Here is a 20438-nt window from a genome sequence, read left to right as displayed (position 1 = left end):
AGGTCTTAGCTGGAAAACAGGAGTCCATCCGGCAGTGATTTCACTTCACGCCAGTTCAGCTATATACAGTTTATTTTACAACATTTACACAGTCCATATGCAGTTAGCTTTCATGATTCAGAATGTCAAACTGCTTCGCCAGACATCAGCTTTGCCCTAACAGACAACCCTGCATGCAATGTATGAACTTATATACATATATACACCCATGTCTGTCCAATTACATTACTGTTGCTGAGTCATGTAGTAACCTATCTCTGGCTGACCAAACTGGTTCATGCCAGCATAGTTATATGGCTCAGCTGTCAGTTGGATCAGAATGATCCATTTAACAAACTGCAGACTAGATGAGCATGTGTACATGCTGACAGGTTTCCCCACTCCTCCACAGGAAGCCAGCTGGGTGACCTTGGGCAGTTCTGTCTGAACTCTCTCAGCCCACCTATCGCAAAGGATGCCTGTTGAGGGGAAGGGAAGGGAAGGTGGTTATAAGCCGGTTTGATGCTCCCTTAAGTGGTAGAGAAAGTCGGCATATAAAAACCAACTCTTCTTCTTCTTCTAATCATAGAGTTGGAAGGGACCACCAGGGTCATCTAGTCCAACCCCCTGCACAATGCAGGGAATTCACAGCTACCTCCCCCCCATGCCCCCAGTGACCCCCTACTCCATGCCCAGAAGATGGCCAAGGTGCTCTCCCTCTCATCATCTGCCTAAGATCACAGAATCAGCATTGCTGACAGATGGCCATCTAGCCTCTTCTTAAAAACCTCCAGGGAAGGAGAGCTGATTACCTCCCGTGGAAGCCTGTTCACTGAGGAACCACTCTCACTGTCAGAAAATTCTTCCTAATGTCTAGATGGAGACTCTTCTTCTTCTTCTTCTTCTTCTTCTTCTTCTTCTTCTTCTTCTTCTTCTTCTTCTTCTTCTTCTTCTTCTTCTTCTGTCCAGCCCTGCCCTGCCCTGCCCATTCAGCCTGGCTGCTTCACCCACTTATTTGCTAAGCTGTAGCTTCTCACGACACTTGGGTGACTGCAGTGGGTGTTTGTCTTCTCCACAGGTTCGGGAGGCATCGATGAAGGCCTTGTGGCCCATGCTTGGGGTTTTGATACGGCGTCAAGAGCAGCAAGAGGAAATAGTCAAGAATGTTCCACAGCTGCTAGCAGTGAGCAAGAGTCTGGACTCTTTCCTTGTTGCCAAAGTAAATGCCCTCCCTTATTTCTTCATTAAATCGTTGCCCTTCCCACTTTTTTCTAGATTAATGGCATAGCATGTCCATGGTCTTTTTTATTTACTCCAACCTGCCTCTCTATGTTGCTTTCACCATATGGAGTTCAGAACATACACAGATAAAGTACAGTTTCAGCTGATAGCTGTGTTGGTCAGGAGCTGGGGATGATTAGCCTGAAGAGGAGAAGACTGAGAGGGGATATGACAACCATCTTCAAGTACTTGAAAAGCTGTCATATAGAGGAGGGTGCCCAGTTGTTGTCTCTTGCCCCGGAAGGTCGGACCAGAACCAACGGGTTGAAATTAAATCTAAAGAGTTTCCATCTAGACATTAGGAAGAATTTTCTAACAGTCAGAGCGGTTCCTCAGTGGAACTGGCTTCCTTAGGAGGTGGTGAGCTCTCCTTCCCTGGAGGTTTTTAAGAAGAGGCTAGATGGCCATCTGTCAGCAATGCTGATACTGTGACCTTAGGCAGATCATGAGAGGGAGGGCATCTTGGCCATCGTCTGGGCGTGGAGTAGGGGGTCACTGTGTGTGGGGGGGGGAGGTAGTTGTGAATTTCCTGCATTGTGCAGGGGGTTGGACTAGATGACCCTGGCGGTCCCTTCCAACTCTATGGGCGAAAACACATGGTCGCTTTAGCCTCCTTTATTCCCTGTTTCAGCCAGGTTTCAGCCAGGATCGAACGCATGTGTTTTCGCCAAACTGCCTTCGATCCTGGCTGAAACGGAATAAAGGAGGCTAAAGCGACCGTGCTTTTCGTGCCATGATTCTATGGTCTGTGGTAGAAGAGCTCGATTTCAGTCCAGTAGCACCTTCGAGACTAACAAGAGTTTTGGGGTATGTGTATAGATTGAGGTATATGTTACCAGACAAGTAAGCAATGGTATCTGTTGTTCGGATATATAGGTTTAAGAGGCTCAGCAAACAGTATTAGTACATTAACATAATACAATATTAATTAAGTTGCGCAAGGCAGATTGTATGTAGGCTTGAGTAAAAATGTATAGATTTGTGCTATGTTAAAGATTCATTTCCTTTCAATATTTAAAGATTAATATTAGATAGTACAGTGATATTAGTAATAGTAGAGTAATATTAGATAGTACAGAATGAATCAGTTGCGCTCCATGTGGTACTTGGTAAAGATCTTAATGCAGATATGGAGTGTGGATTTTGTATGAGGAGTGTATGTTTTATGTTGTATACATGTTTTATGTTGTTTTGAAAATAAAAAAAATAATTAAAAAAGATTTTTGGGGTCTGGTACGCCATAGAGACTAAAAGAAACTGATTAATCGTTGTCTGTAAAGACACTCAAGAGTTGGAGACTCGTCTTTCCAGGTTCCCTTCCCCTCCTCACAACAGACACCATGAGTTAGGTGGGGCTGAGAGAGCTTTAAGAGAGCTGTGACTAGCCCAAGGTCACCCATGTGGAGGAGTGGGGGAACAAATCCAGTTCATCAGATTAGCGTCCGCCACTCATGTGGAGGAGTGGGGGAATCAAACCCGCTTCTCCAGATCAGGCTCCAAACCACCACTCTTAACCACTATACCACGCTGGCTCTTATATGCTGCTTATATGTCCAAACATCATGCCTGATTTCAGAGGCTCTGCCTTTTTTTGGATGTCTGTGAGGAATGCAGACCCCCGATGCCGAAGAAGACGTTCCAGGCCATTTGTGACTTTGTGTTCAAGCAGGTAAGAGAACGGAGACCTCGTCTTTCTCTGTGACTCAGAGCGTCTTGGCAACACGAGCCTCTTCGATCTGCTTCGGATGTTAATATCAAAAAAGCAAGGGTGTCCCATGGCGGCAGCTGCCTGTGCTCTGTGTAGCGGTTCTCATTTTTTAACCATGTGGGCCGGGTGGATCCCTATGGGCCAAATCTTGCCCCTTAAGGTTGCCACTCCAGGTCCCTCTTTGCCACCGTTGGGAGGTTTTTGAGGTGGAGCCTGAGGAGAGCGGGGTTTCGGGAAGGGAGGGGCTTCAATGCCATAGAGTCCAATTGCCAAAGCGGCCATTTTCTCCCAGGAGAACTGATCTCTGTTGGCTGGAGATCAGTTGTAATCGCAGGAGATCTCCAGCTGGTACCAGGAGGTTGGCAACCCTACCCTGACTTGAATCTACAAAGTAGTTGATTGGAGGATCTGGCTCAGACAGGGATGTTGTGCTCTGGAAGGGGAGAATGACTCTTCCCCCTGTGCTAGGTAATTTATGCATGGCTGTTTCCTTGCAGTCACCCCCTTGACTGCTTTAGGGCTTTGCTTTGATTATGTTTTGGGGTTGGACTAGATGACCCTGGTGGTCCCTTCCAACTCTATGATTCTATGTATGCCTTTTCCGACCGTCAGAGGTCACCTCGCTCTCTCTGCACATTTCCACGCATTTTGCCTGCGTTTTCTGGACGATAGCATCTTTTCTAGGTTCTACCACTTGGTACTTCAGTCCAGCAGTTGAAGAAGTGGCCCAAGATCATGGACAGGTTTGTATCCCTGGGATGGAAGCCACAAGTACCAGCAATCCCACAGCAGAGACAGATGCAAGAAGGAGAACTAGCTACACGGGACCAGGTATCGCCCTAATGTGATGGTTTAGAATTGCAGCATGGTGTAGTGGTTAAGAGCCGTGGTTTGGAGCTGTGGGCTCTAATCTGGAGAACCGGGTTAGATTCCCCACTCCTCCACATGAGCGGTGGAGGCTAATCTGGTGAACTGGATTTGTTTCCCCATTCCTACACACGAAGCCAGCTGGGTGACCTTGCGCTAGTCACTTTCTCTTAGCCCCACCTACCTCACAGGGTGTGGGGAGGTGAAGGGAAGGTGATTGTAAGCCAGTTTGATTCTCCATTAAGTGGCAGAGAAAGTTGGCATATAAAAACCAACTCTTCTTCTTCTTCTTCTTCTTCCTGCCTATTGTGGTAGTCATAGTTTTCTTAGAGCTCTCTCAGCCCCACCTACCTCACAGGGTATCTGTTGTGGGGAGGGGAATGGAAGGCAATTGTAAGCCAGTTTGATTCTCCTTAAAAAGGTAGAAAAAGTAGGCATATCAAAACCAAGGGCGAAAATGCATGGTCGCTTTAGCCTCCTTTATTCCCTGTTTCAGCCAGGATTCAGCCAGGATCGAATGCATGCGTTTTCGTGCGTTCGATCTTGGCTGAATCCTGGCTGAAACAGGGAATAAAGCGACCATGCATTTTTTACCCAACTCTTCTTCTTCTTCTTCTCCTCCTCCTCCTCCTGAAGAAGGGCATGGAGCCTCTCAAACCAGTTCAGGGGGCTCTCTTCTGTGTTTCCCCACTCCTACACATGAAGCCAGCTGGGTGAGCTTGGGCTAGTCACAGCTCTCTCAGTCCCACCTACCTCACAGGGTGTCTGTTGTGAGGAGGGGAAGGGAGGGTGATTGTAAGCCGGTTTGAGTCTCCCTTAAGTGATAGAGAAAGTCGACATATAAAAACCAACCCTTCTTCTTCTCCTGCTCCTGCTCCTCCTCCTGGCTCATTTGCCTGATATCAACAATTGGGGATCTGCCCTGTGTCCCACCTCCCAGCCTTCGCTGTTGGTTCCTGGGTTTGAGGGACCCACGTGGATGAACAGCTGTGCAGGTTGAGGACCTACTGAAAAGAAGGGGAAGGGGGGCAAAATCCTCCTCCCTCACACAAGTGCCAACTTTCCTGCCCCGAAAGGCGGGGGGGGGGGATTGCATTTCCTTCTCCTTCCAGAACAGCGGGTCCTACAACCCCCCAGGAATCAGCTTTCCCTGACAGGAAGGTACCCCTGATGGACGGGGAAAGCGGAACAGATGCACACCCATCAGCATCTTCCGCTGACAGATCAAAGATTCCAACCCCGCGTGAACGTGGGAGCCGAAAAACTCTTTTGCTGGCTGGTTTCCAAAGTCGGCTCCTTTACCTGAGTGGCTTCTTTCCTCTTTTTCTGGCTTCTTCGGGACCTCGTGTGGACATCAGCCGTTCACCCGAGAGCATCGTGACGTTCTGATGGAGGCTTTCAGCCACTTGGGTAAGAAGCAAGGACCGCATTGCTGGTCTGTATGGAGATGAATGAGAGCATGGGAGCTCATTCCTTAGACTCCCCTCACCCCAACTGGGGTAAGAAGCAAGGACCGCATTGCTGGTCTGTGGTGCTCAGTTCAGGCAAAACATAAAAAACACAATTTGCTTTATTGATGCAGTAGAAAAGAGAAAGAGTCCAGTAGCACCTTACAGGCTAACAAAAATTCTGGCAGGGTAGGAGCTTTCATGAGTCACAGCTCCCTGCCAGAAATGTTGTTAGTCTTTAAGGTGCTACTGGACTCTTGCTCTTTTCTACGGTTCCAGACAGACCAACAGGGCTACCCGTGGTTATGACCCTAAACCACAGCTAAGACTCTGTTGTTAATAAGACCCCTTCAAATTATGGTTTCGGGTCCTGATTTGACAGAGCCTGAAGTAACCAAAGGTCAATTTATTCATGGGAGTTTTACCTGAGGTTCGTTGCTGGCTGGACCCACACTTTCCTGTTGGGAGTCTACGCACCAGCAGCCTCCAAGCTCAAATCAGGAAGTATTTGAATCCCCGCCCCTTGAAATGCTGCTTCATAATTGGCTGTAGTGAGAGGAAAGTGTCCCCAACCCAATTGCCACATAAAAAAGCATTTTAAGAACATAAAACAAAAAAACGGAGCAATCTGAAAAGAAGGGGGGGGGAGAAATCCAAGCCTCGGTTTTAAAAAGCCTTTCTTCTGCTCAGAAAGAGCTCCAAGGAAGCAGGAAGTATTTGAATCCCCACTTCTGGACATGCTGCTTTGTAATTGGCTGTGAGCAAAAACTAAGCTTGCATGCCCCCGCTCTGCCTTATGCATGGGGATTTCACCTGGGCTGAGCTCAGGGGTGAGAGAAGAATCAGGTTAACAGAGGAATGGGAAGTCCCGAGATTTGTGGCAGCGAGGTCATCTCTAATGGAGAGAAAACTCATGGGTAACTCCAAGGAACAACCGAAACAGCCGGGGCGGGGGGGTGGGTGAACGTGAGTGAAAGTACCCATGCATAAATTACCACAGTTAGTGGAATGGGTCATGTTCAGATGCTTACCTTGACTATTGTTAGTTTAATTAAATTGCAGTTTTTCATGGGACTGGTACAAAATACCAGTCAGAAACTGCCTGAAGTGACCCCCTCCCCCAACTTGTGATTCAAACCCCTAAGAGAGAGATCGTACCAGTAAAGGCATGTCCAAAATCATAAAACATAGGAAGAAAAATTAGGAAGACTTTCTAATAGAGTGGTTCCTCAGTGGAAGAGGCTTCCTCGGAAAGTGATGAGTTCTCCTTCCCTGGAGGTTTTTAAGCAGAGGCTAGATGGCCATCTTTCAGCAATGCTGATTCTATGACCTTAGGCAGATGATGAGGGGGGGCACCGTGGCCATCTTCTGGGCATGGAGTAGGGGGTCACTGGGGGTGTGGGGGGGAGGTAGTTGTGAATTTCCTTCATTGTGCAGGGGGTTGGACTAGATGACCCTGGTGGTCCCTTCCAACCCTATGATTCTATGATTCTGACGCCAGCAGAGATTACCACTGCAGATACGCCAGTGCATCTGCTATTACAACTGATCTCCAGCTGATAGATAGGGTTGCCAAGTTCCTCTTTGCCACTGGTGGGAGGTTTTTGGGGTGGAGCCTAAGGAGGGTGTGGTTTGGGGATGGACTTCAATGCCATAGAGTCCAATAGCCAAAGCGGCCATTTTCTCCAGGGGAACTGATCTCTATCGGCTGGAGATCAGTTGTAAGAGCAGGAGATCTCCAGCTAGTACCTGAGGTTGGCAACCCTAATAAAAGGGCCTTGGAGCATTGCAGTGTTTAGTGAGCCCCCTGAAGTTGTGGCTTCTCTCCCCCGCAGTCTGCTGTTCCCCCACGGATGCCCTGGACTTCTTGCAGACTCAAATGAAGGATGACACCGAACATGTCCGGGTGGTCTTGCTCAAACACCTCAGATTCGTCATTGTTAGTGATGATGGTGAGTGACAATAAGAACCGCCCCCCAAAAGCAATACTCCAAAGAGCTCTCAAAAAGGAACAGCTCTTGGCACTGATGGAATCCTTTCAACCAGGGGTTCCCAGCATGGTGCCCATGGGTACCAGGGCATCTGTTGACACCTTTCCCAGCACCTGTCAGGTGTTTTTAGAAAAATAGGTGGGGCCAGGTGGGGCTTTGTACAGCAAGGCTTCTCAATGGCTGTTGAAGAATTGATTGGCTGTGCAGATTTTTTTTTAATGTTGCTTTGATATCGGCTGCCAACACAGCAGAAGGATCTTCACTGTGTGGCTGAAGGTAAGCTACTGTTTTATTTATAAAATTAGGCTCCAACCTCTCAGCTCGTGATTTCCTCCTTTTGCCAGCGTGGTGTAGAGGAGCCAGCATGGTGTAGTGGTTAAGAGTGGTGGTTTGGAGCAGTGGCATCTGATCTGGAGAACCCGAGTTGATTCCCCTCTCCTCCACATGAGCGGCGGAGGCTAATCTGGTGAACTGGATTTGTTTCCCCACTCCTAAAAATGAAGCCAGCTGGGTGACCTTGGGCTAATCACAGCTCTCTCACCCCCACCTAGGAAAGGGAAGGGATTGTAAGCCGGTTTGATTCTCCCTTAAGTGGCAGAGAAAGTCAGCATATAAAAACCAGCTCTTCTTCTTGCCTCTTCCAGTGTGCGAGAACAGAAGCAGGAAGCGGCCGATCGTGGATGCCGTGAAATGCATTCTGGATGATCGGCGTGAAGCAGTAAGACGTGGGAGGGGCGGTGTGTGTACACGTGTGCATGTTTGCCTGCCGACCCTCAGGTGGTCGGCGGACAGAGGGGCGAATTTCCAGGGGTTTGCCCACCACCACTGGGCACCTGGCAACCCTAGTTAACCCTATTCTTCCATCTACCCTGACCAAAAGCCCGGGTGAAATCCCCGTGCATAAGGCAAAGAGCAGGACACAGAAGCTTGGTTTCTCTCACAGCCAATCACAAAGCAGCATGTCTAGAGGCGGGGATTCAAATGCTTCCTGCTTCTGGGCTTCCTAGAGGTACCTGATTGGCCACTGTGTGAACAGACTGCTGGACTCGATGGTCCTTGGTCTGATCCAGCAGAGCTTTTCTGATGTTCTTATCTCCTGTCTTATGGGAGGAGCTATGGCTCAGTTTGCAGAGCATCTGCTTGGCATGCAGAAGGCCCCAGGTTCAATCCCCAGCATCTCCAGATAAAGGGACTAGGCAAGTAGGTGATGTGAAAGACCTCAGCCTGAGACACTGGAGAGCCGCTGCCGGCCTGAGTAGGCAATACTGACTTTGATGGACCAGGGGTCTGATTCAGTATAAGGCAACTTCATGATTCAGCATAAACCAGTTTCGTGCCCTTTTTTTGTGGGTTTAAAATATACCTGATTTTTATATGTGGGAGAAATGGACTGTTAACAGTCTGTGCATAAACAGAGGACGATGTCATTTGAAAAGATGAAAAGAAATGTCGAGTGGCTGAATGGTGGGAAATGCATGGCCTAAGGAGCTGTCCAGGTTGTCTGAATCCACCCTCAAACTAGATATTTTCGGCATCTGGGAAAAGCTGAAAAAAGCAGCTCTGTAAAGGGTTATTGATCAAACCAAGCCTGAACTGACCCTAGAAGCTAAAATGACTAAACTATTTGATTTTGATCACATCATGAGAAGACAAGAGTCACTGGGAAAGGCAGTCATGCTAGGAAGAGCTGAGGGCAGCAGGAAAAGAGGAAGACCCAACAAGAGAGGGATTGACTCAATAAAGGAAGCCACGGCCCTCAGTAAAGATAGGACCTTTTGGAGGACTTTGATTCATAGGGTCGCCATGAGTCGGAAACGACTTGATGGCACTTAACACGCACACAAAGGGCTTCTCTGTTTCCCCCACACCAGGTCACCAAGGCGACCTTGGGCTTCATTAAAGAGCTGGTCCGCTCCCAGAACGTCGAGGGCTGTGCCGTGTGGGACATGGTGACCTACGTCCTCCAGCAGTTCAACCGCCCTCCTGGCCAGCCAGTAAGTAAAAAATGGGGCAGTAGGGTTGCCAGGTCCCTCTTCGCCACCGGCAGGAGGTTTTTTGGGGTGGAGCCTGAGGAGGGCGTGGTTTGGGGAGGGGAGGGACTTCAATGCCATAGAGTCCAATGGCCAAAGCAGCCATTTTCTCCAGGGTAACTGATCTCTATCGGCTGGAGATCAGTTGTAATTGCAGGAGATCTCCAGCTATTACCTGGAGGTTAACAAACAAACAAGAAAACCTATGCTGAAACAAAGCTAAGTTAATGTAAATAGCAGCACAAAAGCTCATGAAAATCAACTATTCAATATGCAAATGCAAACAACCATATATTTACTACTCAGCTACTAATTTTGCAGCTGCAAACAACCATATGTTTACTATAAAGCTACTGAACAACTCTATACATATATTTCATTAGCAAGCCATAGACATTACATATATTTTTCATACAAATAACTCCATCAACATTTCTTGCTGCAATTTACATTACCTGGAGGTTGGCAACCCTACGGGGCAGCCAAAGACGATGCTGTCTTTGCGCTATGACTCCTCGCCTGGCCTTTCTCTCCACAGCCCCCCCTTCTACCCCACAGCTCTTTCTTACCCTGTGTTTTCTTTTTAATATGTTTTACAAAAGGGGGTGAAAGCCTCTCCCCCTAGCCAGAAAGAGAAAGAAGACGGCATTCAAGAAATGTGCATTGACATTTTGGAGCATCTAAACACCTCCGCAGAAGGGATGAGTAAAGTGAGTGGCTGGTCAGATCCTGCTTGATGTGAAAATCCTCTTCTTTGTAGTTTTAAAAATCCCAGCATTTGAGCTTTTCTAGGTCATCCACTCAGAAAATATTGTTAAGATGTATAATGCCTCTGGATATGGAGGTTTCATTTAGCCACCATGGCTATAGATCACTGGTTCCCAACCAGGGGTCCGTGGACCCCCAGGGGTCCGTGAGAACTAAATTAAGGTCCATGAAACAAAGTTATAAACCCATAATAAATTAATATTTTCAATTAAAAGTTCTCTATTATAAAAATATATACGGTATTCAAATATTATTCTAAGTTTAATGTTTAACTAACAGTTATGATTAAAGTTTATTTTCAAATTCTCGGAATTTTTATTTTGAACCTTGGGGTCCCTGCACCGAACAAAAAAGTCCTAGTGGTCCCTGATCAAAAAAAGGTTGGGAACCACTGCTATAGATGGACCTATTTCTTCAAGAATTTGTCTAATCCCCTTGTAAAGCCAACAAAACTAGTGTCCGTGCCTATATCTTGAGGCAGTGAATTCTGCCAGTGAGTTTTTCTTTTGGGGGAGGGGGCATGGCTCAATGGAAGAGCTTCTGCTTGGAATGCAGGGGGAAGGTCCCAGGTTCAATTCCCGGCATCTCCAGTTAAAAGGACCAGGTAGGAGGTGATGTGAAAGACCTCAGTGGCTCAGTGGCAGAGCATCTGCTTGGCATGTGGAAGGTCCTAGCTTCAATCCCCAGCATCTCCAGTTAAAAGGACCAGGTAGGAGGTGATGTGAAAGACCTCTGCCTGAGACCCTGGAGAGCCACTGCCAGTCTGAGCAGACAATGCTAACTTTGTTGCACACTGGTCTGATTCAGTATAAGGCAGCTTCATGGATTCAAGACTGTCAGGGAAGATGCCTTGGCCCAGTGGTAGCGGCATCAGGAGGGCATGAATGAACCACATCAGTGGCTCAGTGGTAGAGCCTCTGCTCGGCATGCAGAAGGTCCCAGGTTCAATCCCTGGCATTTCCAGTTAAAAGGACCAGGCAGCAGGTAATGAAAAAGACCTCTGCCTCAGACCCTGGAGAGCTGCTACCAGTCAGAGTAGGCAATACTGACCTTGATGGACCAAGGATCTGACTCAGTAGAAGGCAGCTTCGTGTGTGTCCAAGCACTGACTGACAGCTTCCTTCCACCTCTTTGCAGATTCTGTGGCCGAAGCTGCTGCACTTTGTGGTCCCGGCTGTGTACAGCCCCGCCTTGAGACCCCTCTGCAGATGCCTGAAAGAACTGGCGGCCGTCGAGCAGGGAGAATCGGCTCTTTTCCTTGGCTCTTGCAAAGGAGGTTTGTTGAACACACGGACACATGAAGCCGCCTTATACTGAATTGGACCCTTGGTCCATCAAAGTCAGGATTGTCTACTCAGACAGGCAGCGGCTCTCCAGGTTCTCAGGCAGAGGTCTTTCACATCACCTACTTGCCCAGTCCCTTTAACTGGAGATGCCGGGGATTGAACCTGGGACCGTCCGCATGCCAAGTAGATGCTCTATCACTGAGCCACGGCCCCTCCCCACTTTATAATCTACCTTATACTGATTCGGACCCTCGGTCCATCAAAGTCAGTATTGTCTACTCAGACCGGCAGTGGCTCTCCAGGGTGTCAGGCGGAGGTCTTTCCCATCACCTACTTGCCTGGTAGGTGATCTGGAGAACCAGGTTTGATTGCCCACTCCTCCACATGAGCGGTGGAGGCTAATCTGGTGAACTGGATTTGTTTCCCCACTCCTCCACTTGAAGACAGATGGGTGACCTTGGGCTAGTCATACTCTCTCAGCCCCATCTCCCTCACAGGGTGTCTGTTGTGGGGAGGGGAAGGGAAGGAGATTGTAAGCCGGTTTGATTCTCCGTTAAGTGGTAGAGAAAGTCGGCATATAAAAACCAATTCTTCTTCTATCTCAGAGGGCTGTTGTGAGGTTAAATGGGGAAGGGAGAACAAGGAGTGCCGTCCTAAGCTCCTTGGAGGAAGGACGAGATAAAACTGCACTGGGCAGATTTTAGAAAGTGCTTTCAGAACAAGGCCTGGCAGGAACGGGACCATGGGAGGGCCCAGAGGTACCAGGTGGAGGACAGACCCGTTGACACAAGTCAGCAGTGACCATTTCTTTATTATCTCTTTGCAGTAAAACTCCCAAGTGCCCAAGGACTGTTTGCAAGGCTTCTGGTGAGAAACGCTTAGAAAAGAGATACCTTTTAATACGGAGATGTATGCAAATGTTCAAAATTATTCTAAGCTTTTTTTAGCCACTCTGTCCACACATACCAAAATGATTAGGGGGCTAGAGCAACTGTCCTATGAGGAGCAGTTAAAACGCTGAGGGCAGTTTAGCATGGAAAGAAGGAGGTTAAGGGGAGACATGATAGAGGTCTATAAAATTTTGACAGGTCTATAAAATTATGCACGGTTTTGAAGAAAGTGGACAGGGAGACGCTTTTCCCTTTTACATAATACTAGAACGCGGGGTCACCTGCTGAAGCTGGAGGGTGAGAGATTTGAAACTGATAAAAGGAAGCATTTCTTCATACAATGCATAGTTAAATTGTGGAACTCCCTGCCCCAGGATGTGGTGACGGTTGCCAACTTGGAAGGCTTGAAGAGGGGAGTGGACATGTTCATGGAAGAGATAGGGATTCACGGCTACTAGTGAAAATGGATGCTAGTCAAGATGCATACCTATTCTCTCCAGGAGCAGAGGAGCAGGCCTATTAGAGTAGGTGCTGTGGAACACAAGCAGGATGGTGCTGCTACAGTCGTCTTGTTTGTGGGCTTCCTAGAGGCACCTGGTTGGCCACTGTGTGAACAGACTGCTGGACTTGATGGGCCTGGGTCTGATCCAGCAGGGCTTTTTTATGTTCTTATACCCAGAGGCTGGCAACGGCAAGTATCATGAGCACACATCCCTCAATACACGCAGATACCATGTTGTCTGAGCAGGCGAACCACACATCTTTCGCACTTTTGTACAAACGGACCCCTGAGTTTTCCAGAGTGCTGGTTTGCATGTCCCAAAGCTGTACACACATGCAAAATATGTCGTGTGCCCCTGTTCAGACAACGTTGTGACCTCGCATATTGGGAAGAGCATGCTCATTATACATATGGCTGCCAGCCTCCCAGTAAACCTGGAGATTTTGGGGGTGGAGGGCAGAGGTTGGGGAGGGGAGGGACTTCAATGAGGTATAATGCCAGAGAGTCCACCTCCCAAAGCAGCCATTTTAGTTTAGTCTGGAGAAGAAGAGGGGGGACATGATTGCTCTCTAAGTATTTGAAGGGCTGCCACTTAGAGGAGGGCAGGGAGCTGTTCCTATCGGCAGCAGAGGACACGACTCGCAAGAATGGGTTTAAATTGAGGGTGGAGAGGTACTGGCTGGATATTAGGGGGGAAATTTTTACAGTAAGAGTTGTTCGACAGTGGAATGGGCTCCCTAGGGAGGTGGTGAGCTCCCCCTCACTGGCCGTCTTGAAGCAGAGGCTGGACAAGCACTTGTCAGGGATGCTCTCTAGGCTGATCCTGCATTAAGCAGGGGGTTGGACTAGATGGCCTCTATGGCCCCTTCCAACTCTATGATTTTCTCCTGGGGTAGTTATCTCTATCACCTGGAGCTTGGCCGTAATAGCGGGAGATATCCAGCTACCACGTGGAGGTTGGCAACCGTAGGTGTAATGCCATAGAGTCAACCCTCCAAAGCAGCCATTTTTTCCAGGGGAACTGATTTCCGTAGTCAGTTGTAATTCTGGGAGACTCCAGGCACTACCACCTGGAGGTTGGCGCCCAACCTCCAGTCCTGTCTAGCTAGAGCTTTCTGCCTCCTGTAAGATCTTCTTTCCTCTTCTTCTTCGTACCCAAGGCATTGCTGTATTCCGACAGCACGGCTCCTGGTTCCAGAGCCCTTCCTTCTGCTTCCTCTCCTCCTTGCAGGTCCTGGCCTCCAACCCAAACCAGACAGGAAGATGGGCGTTACAGCTCTTACATGCCATGCGCTGCAACATCCATGCCGCTGTCAACAAGCTGTGGGGGACACAAATTCCCTTTCTTTGGGAATCCACCCCAGGTAAGGGTGCATGACCTGGCTGCCCTCTGAAGTGGGAAATTCCTGGACTGAATCTGCCATGAAAGCACCCGGGGCAAGCCTGTCTCTCAGCTCCCTCATTTCCATATTCCTGTCCCCAGAGCACCACACTGAGTCCCAACTTCTGCCAGGTTGCCCGGGTCTCCAGAATTTGTGGTAGGGGTTCACTTGGCAGCAGTTTCAGCCTCAAGGGGCCCCAGAAGATAGAAGCTTGACGCCCTCTATCGTATGCTTATGTGCCTGAAGGATGCCTGCGTGTGATGCTTAGAATCATAGAAGCACAGAATCATAGAGTTGGAAGGGGCCACCAGGGTCATCTAGTCCAACCCCCTGCACAATGCAGGAAATTCACAACTACCTTCCCCCAACACACACCCAGTGACCCCTACTCCATGCCCAGAAGATGGCCAAAATGCCCTCCCTCTCATGAACTGTCTACGGTCATAGGATCAGCGTTTTGATTTAATTTCACTGCTTTGGACCCTGTGAAGAGTAACTCTAAATGTTCCCATCTATTATTTATCTCTGACAATCTCTCCATGCAGGTATGCTTAAGACAGATTCTGTTAGAGCACCAATGCACATAAAGAACAGTTGAAACCAGCGTCATAAAAACTAGGTGTGCGGAAACCCTGCAAAGCAGCCTCAGAAAAGGCTGTAAAGGGCCAAAGCTTAGCCTAAGTGCGCAGGCTTAAAAGCCGAGGGGGAGGGAATTGCCCAAGGCCACCCAGCAAGCTTCATAACAGGCCAGAGATTTTAATGTGGGGTCCCTTCCTGGCAAACAACTTTGCTGATGCATTTTGTGTCGGCAGAACCTTCCAGACAGTAGGCTTTTCCGCATGCTCATTTTCCTTGCTTGTAAGTTCCTGTTTCTTTAAGGGGGGGGAGTCTGTTCCACATGTGTTTGTCTCCCTCTAGTGGTCGATTCGATATTACATCGGTTTATGTCCAGCATAAAATCCTGCAGTTTAAATATGCAGGGAGATATGCCGGGCTCACGCTCCGGACCACCAGCAGTGGTTTGACTCTTTCGCCTCTTCCCTGCAGGAAACACAGAGACCAGCAGTCAGGAGTGGGAGCAGAAACTGCTGCAGGTAAGGGACAAGCGTTCATCCGGGACAGCCTGGAATACCTTTGGGAGGACAAACCGGCAGCAAGAGGAGGCAAGAGATCCCATAATGCTTCACTGCCCCTTTGGCAGCCGTTGAGGGAGGCTCGGCATCGTGGGTAGGCATGCCGGGCGCATCGGAGGGGCCCACCCTAGCTGGGGGTATTAGGCTGGTTTCCTATTTTCCAGAATTGCCCGGCTTTGGTACATAGAGTTGCCAGCTCTGGGTTGGGAAATACCTGGAGATACTGGGGGCGGAGTCTGAGGAGGGCATGGTTTGGAGAGGGGAGGGACTTGCCATAGAGTCCAGTTGCCAAAGCGGCTGTTTTGTCCAGGTAGGGATGCCAGGTCCCTCTTCACCACTGGCAGGAGGTTTTTGGGGTGGAGCCTGAGGAGGGCGGGGTTTGGAGAGGGGAGGGACTTCAACGCCATAGAGTCCAATTGCCAAAGCGGCCGTTTTCTCCAGGGTAACTGATCTCCGTCGTATTATGTATTTGTTTGTTTCCCCACATTCTATTTTTTTAGGTTTTAAATCTTGTTATGCATATATGTCTGTCTTTCTGTATTTATTTCCCCCTGTTCTCCCAAGAGCAGGTGAGGCTATGGCTCAGGGGTAGAGCATCTGCTCGGTGTGCAGAAGGTCCCAGGTTCAATCCCCAGCATCTCCAGGTTAAAAATATGATGTGGTAGGAGACGGCAGCAATTCTTCTTTTTCCCCTAGTTCCTGAGAAGATCCCTGGAGACCGTTGCTGACAGCAACTGGACGCGGAATCTGAGCCGGGAATTTGAAAACCAGATGTCCAGCTATACCGATCAGTCACCTGAAAAGGTCTGCTTTGCTCCCCAGGCTCCGTACACACCTCTCTTTTCCTCTGTTTTTTTTTTCTTCCTCACAACAACCCTGCCGGGTAGGTTAGGTTGAGTGAAAGAGAGTGACGGGCCCAGGTTCACCCGCTGAACCACATGGTCGAGGGGTGATTTGAATTTGGGTCTCCCAAATCCTAATCAAACATTTGTTCCTGTCAGGTCTTTGCTTCCTTTGGAAGAGGAGTTTGGCAGTTGCAGGCCAGAGGCTGGCTTCCGGTCAAGGCCAGGTCCTGGCTGCTAGTCAAGGTTTTGTTCACATGCTGCAAATCCTGTGTACGGTTTATCACTGATGTTATGTCTGTGATTCTCTGGGAACTGCACTTTGGTTTCACTTTGTTTTACTTTCTTGCCTAGACTGCTTTTATACTGTAACCTACCTGCATAGCCCCCATTAGCAACCTCTCCTGCGTGAGAGGCAGTCAACTTCTGTAAATCTGTCTTTTTGCTCCTAATAAATTAGCATTGCTTAGGTTCACCTGCCTGAGCGTGTCTGTTTATGGGACGCTAGGGATAGACACCTGAGCTGACAGTGCCTCTACAGCAGGGGTCCACTGGTATTTTTGAGCCAGCGGGCAACTTTGGAGAATTCTGACAAGGGGTGGTGGGCACAACCAAAAAATGGCTGCCATAAGAGGCGGAACCCCCATACACATGCACAAAGAGGAAACTCAAGCACAGGGGACAGAGGAATAACTTTTTAAAAATACACTGGGTAAAAGGAGTGTGAGAGAGAATAAAGAAGAAGATGAGTTGGTTTTTATACCCCGCATTTCTCTACCTTTAAGGAGTTATCAAAGCGAATTACAATTGCCTTTCCTGCCCCTCACACCTTGTGAGGTAGGTGGGGCTGAGAGAGTTCGGAGAGAACTGTGACTGGCGCAAGGTCACCCAGGAGGTTTCAGGTGGAGGAGTGGGGAATCGAACCCGGCTCTCCAGATTAGAGTCTGCCGCTCATGTGGAGGAGTGGGGAATCGAACCTGGCTCTCCTGATTAGGGTCCGCCGCTCATGCAGAGGAGTGGCGAAACCAACCCAGTTTTCCAGATTTCAGCCTGCCGCTCTTAACCGCTACACCAACACTTTAGTGACAGATGCCACCGCAACAAAAGTTATTTTAATCTGCACAGCCATCAGATCTCCAGTGGCCAATCAGAAGCCCCACCTGGCCCACCCATGATCTAAAAACTCTTGGCAAGTGCCAGGAAAAGGGTTGGCGAGCAACATGGTGACTCTGTGCCACACCATGAATTCCCCCCCCCCACGTGAGCCCCGTGGCGCAGAGTGGTAAGCTGCAGTACTGCAGTCCAAGCTCTGCTCACTACCTGAGTTCGATCCCGACGGAAGTTGGTTTCAGGTAGCCGGCTCAAGGTTGACTCAGCCTTCCATCCTTCCGAGGTCGGTGAAATGAGTACCCAGCTTGCTGGGGGTAAAGTGTAGACGACTGGGGAAGGCACTGGCAAACCACCCCATAAACAAAGTCTTCCTAGGAAACGTCGGGACGTGATGTCACCCCATGGGTCAGGAATGACCCGGTGCTTGCACAGGGAACTACCTTTACCTTTACCTTTTTTACTGAGACCCAAAGTGGATGTCATTGGCTGCTCCTTTTTCTTTCAGGGTTTCCTCTATAAGTCTTTGGGTACTTCGCTGACAAGTTGTGAGGACTTGCCCTTCGTTAAGAGCCAGATTCAGCACATCATAGAAAATGCCAACTTTCTGGACGCATCTGATAGAGAGGTGAGCGGCTTGAGTCTCGCCCCTTCTGTACGCTCCAAATCATTTCTGTTTAACAGCCCAAAATGTTTGCTGAATTATGAATTCTACCTCCCCGTCTTCCCCCAAATCCACGGAAGCTGCCCAGCCCATCCTCACCACAACTTTGTGAGATAAGTTGGGCCGAGAGAGAGTATGACTGACCCAAATTCTCCTCTGACCCAAATTCTCCTCTGGAGCAGTAACTAGTCCAAGGTCACCCAGCTGGCTTCGTGTGGAGGGGTGGGGGAACCGACCCAGTTCACCAGATTAGCCTCCGCCGCTCGTGCGGAGGAGTGGGAGAATCAAACCCGGTTCTCCAGATCAGAGTCCGCTGCTCCAAACCACCGCTCTTAACTACACCACCACGCTGGATCTCAAGAACATGGCTCTTCAAGACTTCCCTCAATGATGGGCTGATCAAGAATCCAGAGCGTTGACGTTTTGAACTCAGGTTGGTTTCCGTCTGTGGGATTTCAGTGTATCTCTGAGAGCCAGCAAAGCCAATGTATATTTTTTATCCAGAAGGTGATCCATGTCCTTTCGTTCTCTGCTATGGGGCATTTGGACCTGACGCTGGGTGCACTGCACAAGTTTGGAGATGGACTAGAGAGGAAAACAAAGGTGTCCGAAGTCATCAGTCACTATAAGGTAAAGGAGTGGAACCTCCCTGTGTGTGGGCGCATCTGTCTGGCATAAGATGCTCAGGGCAGCGTCTGTGGCTCTCCCTTCCCTGTTTTATCCTCACAGCAATCCTGTACGGAGGAGGAGGCTCTGGGAGTGTGTGGGTGTGGTTGGCCCAAGGTCACCCCAATGAGCATCACTGCCGCGTAGGGATTTGAACCCAGGTGTCTCTGGTCCATGCTCTAACCACTACCCCACACTGTCTTCTTGGGTTAAATTTAGGGACAAGAGTAGGGATTTGAACCCAGGTATCTCTGGCCCATGCTTTAACCACTACCCCACACTGTCTTCTTGGGTTAAATTTGGGGACAAGCTTCTTCTATCTGCCTCCTAGCGCAAGCAGGGTTCTCAACTGTGGGTTGGGATACTCCTGCCGATTTTGGGGGTGTAGCTCAGCGAGGGCAGAGTTTGGAGGGAGGGGCCTCAGCCACATACAAGGCCATAGAGCCCGTCCTCAAAAGCAGCCATTTCCTTCAGGAGAACTGACCACTGTTGTCTGGAGATCAGTTGAAATTCCAGATCTCCAGGCCCCACCTGCAAACTGGCAACCCTTAGTCGTATGAGCCAGCGAGGTGTAGTGGTTAAAAGCAGTGGTTTGGAGTGGCGGAGGCTAATCTGGTGAACCGGGTTGGTTTCCCCACTCCTACACATGAAGCCAGCTGGGTGACCTTGGGCTAGTCACAGCTCTCTTTGAGCTCTCTCAGCCCTACCTACCTCACAGGGTGTCTGTTGTGGGGAGGGGAAGGGAAGGGGATTGTAAGCCGGTTTGATTCTTCCTTAAGTGGTAAAGAAAGTCGGCATATAAAAACCAACTCTTCTTCTTCTTCTTCATTGGAGATCTGCAGATGTGTATCTGTATGAGCTCTATGAGGATGAAGACGAAGAAGAGTTGGTTTCTAAATACCCCACTTTTCTCTACCCGTTAAAGAGAATCAAACCGGCTTACAATCTCCTTCTCTTCCTCTCCCCACAATAGACACTTTGTGAGGTAGGTGGGGCTGAGAGAGTTCTCAGAGAACTGTGACTAGCCCAAGGTCACCCTGCAGACTGCATGTGGAGGAGTGCGGAATCAAACCCAGTTCTCCAGATTAGAGTCTGCCACTCTTAACCACCACACCAGGCTGGCTCTCCAGGGAGATTTTCCATACCTTTTCATCGTGGACCGTTGCAAAGATTGTTCTAATTTTTTATTTTTATTTTTTTGGTCTTTTACAAGATGTTTGCCTCACCTTTTCATGGGAAACACACAAAGTAGATTACATTAAGCAGGTCTTTTGCTTCGCCTCAGATTATCCAGTTTATTAAAAGGAGAACGCAAGGCAGTTGAGGGGAGACATGATAGAGGTATATAAAAGTATGCATGGTGTGGAGAGAGTGGACAGGGAGAAGCTTTTCTCCCTCTCTCATAATACTAGAATGCGGGGTATTCTGCTGAAGCTGGGGGGTGAGAAATTCAGAACAGGTAAAAGGAAGTATTTCTTCACACAACGCATAGTTAAATTGTGGAACTCCCTGCCCCAGGATATGGTGATGGCTGCCAGCTTGGAAGGCTTGAAGAGGGGAGTGGACATGTTCCTGGAGGAGAGGGCTATCCATGGCTACTAGTCAAAATGCATATTAGTCATGATGCATACCTATTCTCTCCAGGATCAGAGGAGCATGCCTGTTATATTAGGTGCTGTGGAACCCAGGCAGGATAATGCTGCTGCAGTCGTCTTGTTTGTGGGCTTCCTAGAGGCACCTGGTTGGCCTCTGTGTGGACAGACTGCTGGACTTGATGAGCCTTGGTCTGATCCATCGTGGCCTTTCTTATGTCCTTATGTTAAGGGCCATTCCTTTTTTTAAAAAAAAAATGACTTTAGTCCGCTTTTAAACTGTGCTCTCTGGCCTCACTCAT

The 20438-nt window shown here is 48.9% G+C and overlaps 1 protein-coding gene across 1 annotated transcript in view; it reads left to right on the top strand.

The window, feature by feature from the left end:
* Positions 1-1090: 1090 nt before the first annotated feature.
* LOC130478905 (maestro heat-like repeat-containing protein family member 2B) overlaps positions 1091-20438 on the top strand; it is a 58460-nt gene continuing 39112 nt past the window's right edge. The window contains exons 1-15 of the mRNA XM_056851150.1: positions 1091-1198; positions 2837-2929; positions 3653-3801; positions 5178-5245; positions 7119-7235; positions 7919-7992; positions 9146-9268; positions 9907-10014; positions 11210-11348; positions 12185-12225; positions 13982-14114; positions 15189-15226; positions 15962-16069; positions 17723-17842; positions 18383-18508. Of these exons, the coding sequence (XP_056707128.1) occupies positions 1091-1198; positions 2837-2929; positions 3653-3801; positions 5178-5245; positions 7119-7235; positions 7919-7992; positions 9146-9268; positions 9907-10014; positions 11210-11348; positions 12185-12225; positions 13982-14114; positions 15189-15226; positions 15962-16069; positions 17723-17842; positions 18383-18508 (1545 nt within the window). The remainder of the gene's footprint in view (positions 1199-2836; positions 2930-3652; positions 3802-5177; positions 5246-7118; positions 7236-7918; positions 7993-9145; positions 9269-9906; positions 10015-11209; positions 11349-12184; positions 12226-13981; positions 14115-15188; positions 15227-15961; positions 16070-17722; positions 17843-18382; positions 18509-20438) is intronic.

This window comes from Euleptes europaea, chromosome 6 (assembly GCF_029931775.1).
Source record: "Euleptes europaea isolate rEulEur1 chromosome 6, rEulEur1.hap1, whole genome shotgun sequence".
Lineage (NCBI taxonomy): Eukaryota > Metazoa > Chordata > Lepidosauria > Squamata > Sphaerodactylidae > Euleptes > Euleptes europaea.
This window is presented reverse-complemented; position numbering and strand designations above follow the sequence as displayed.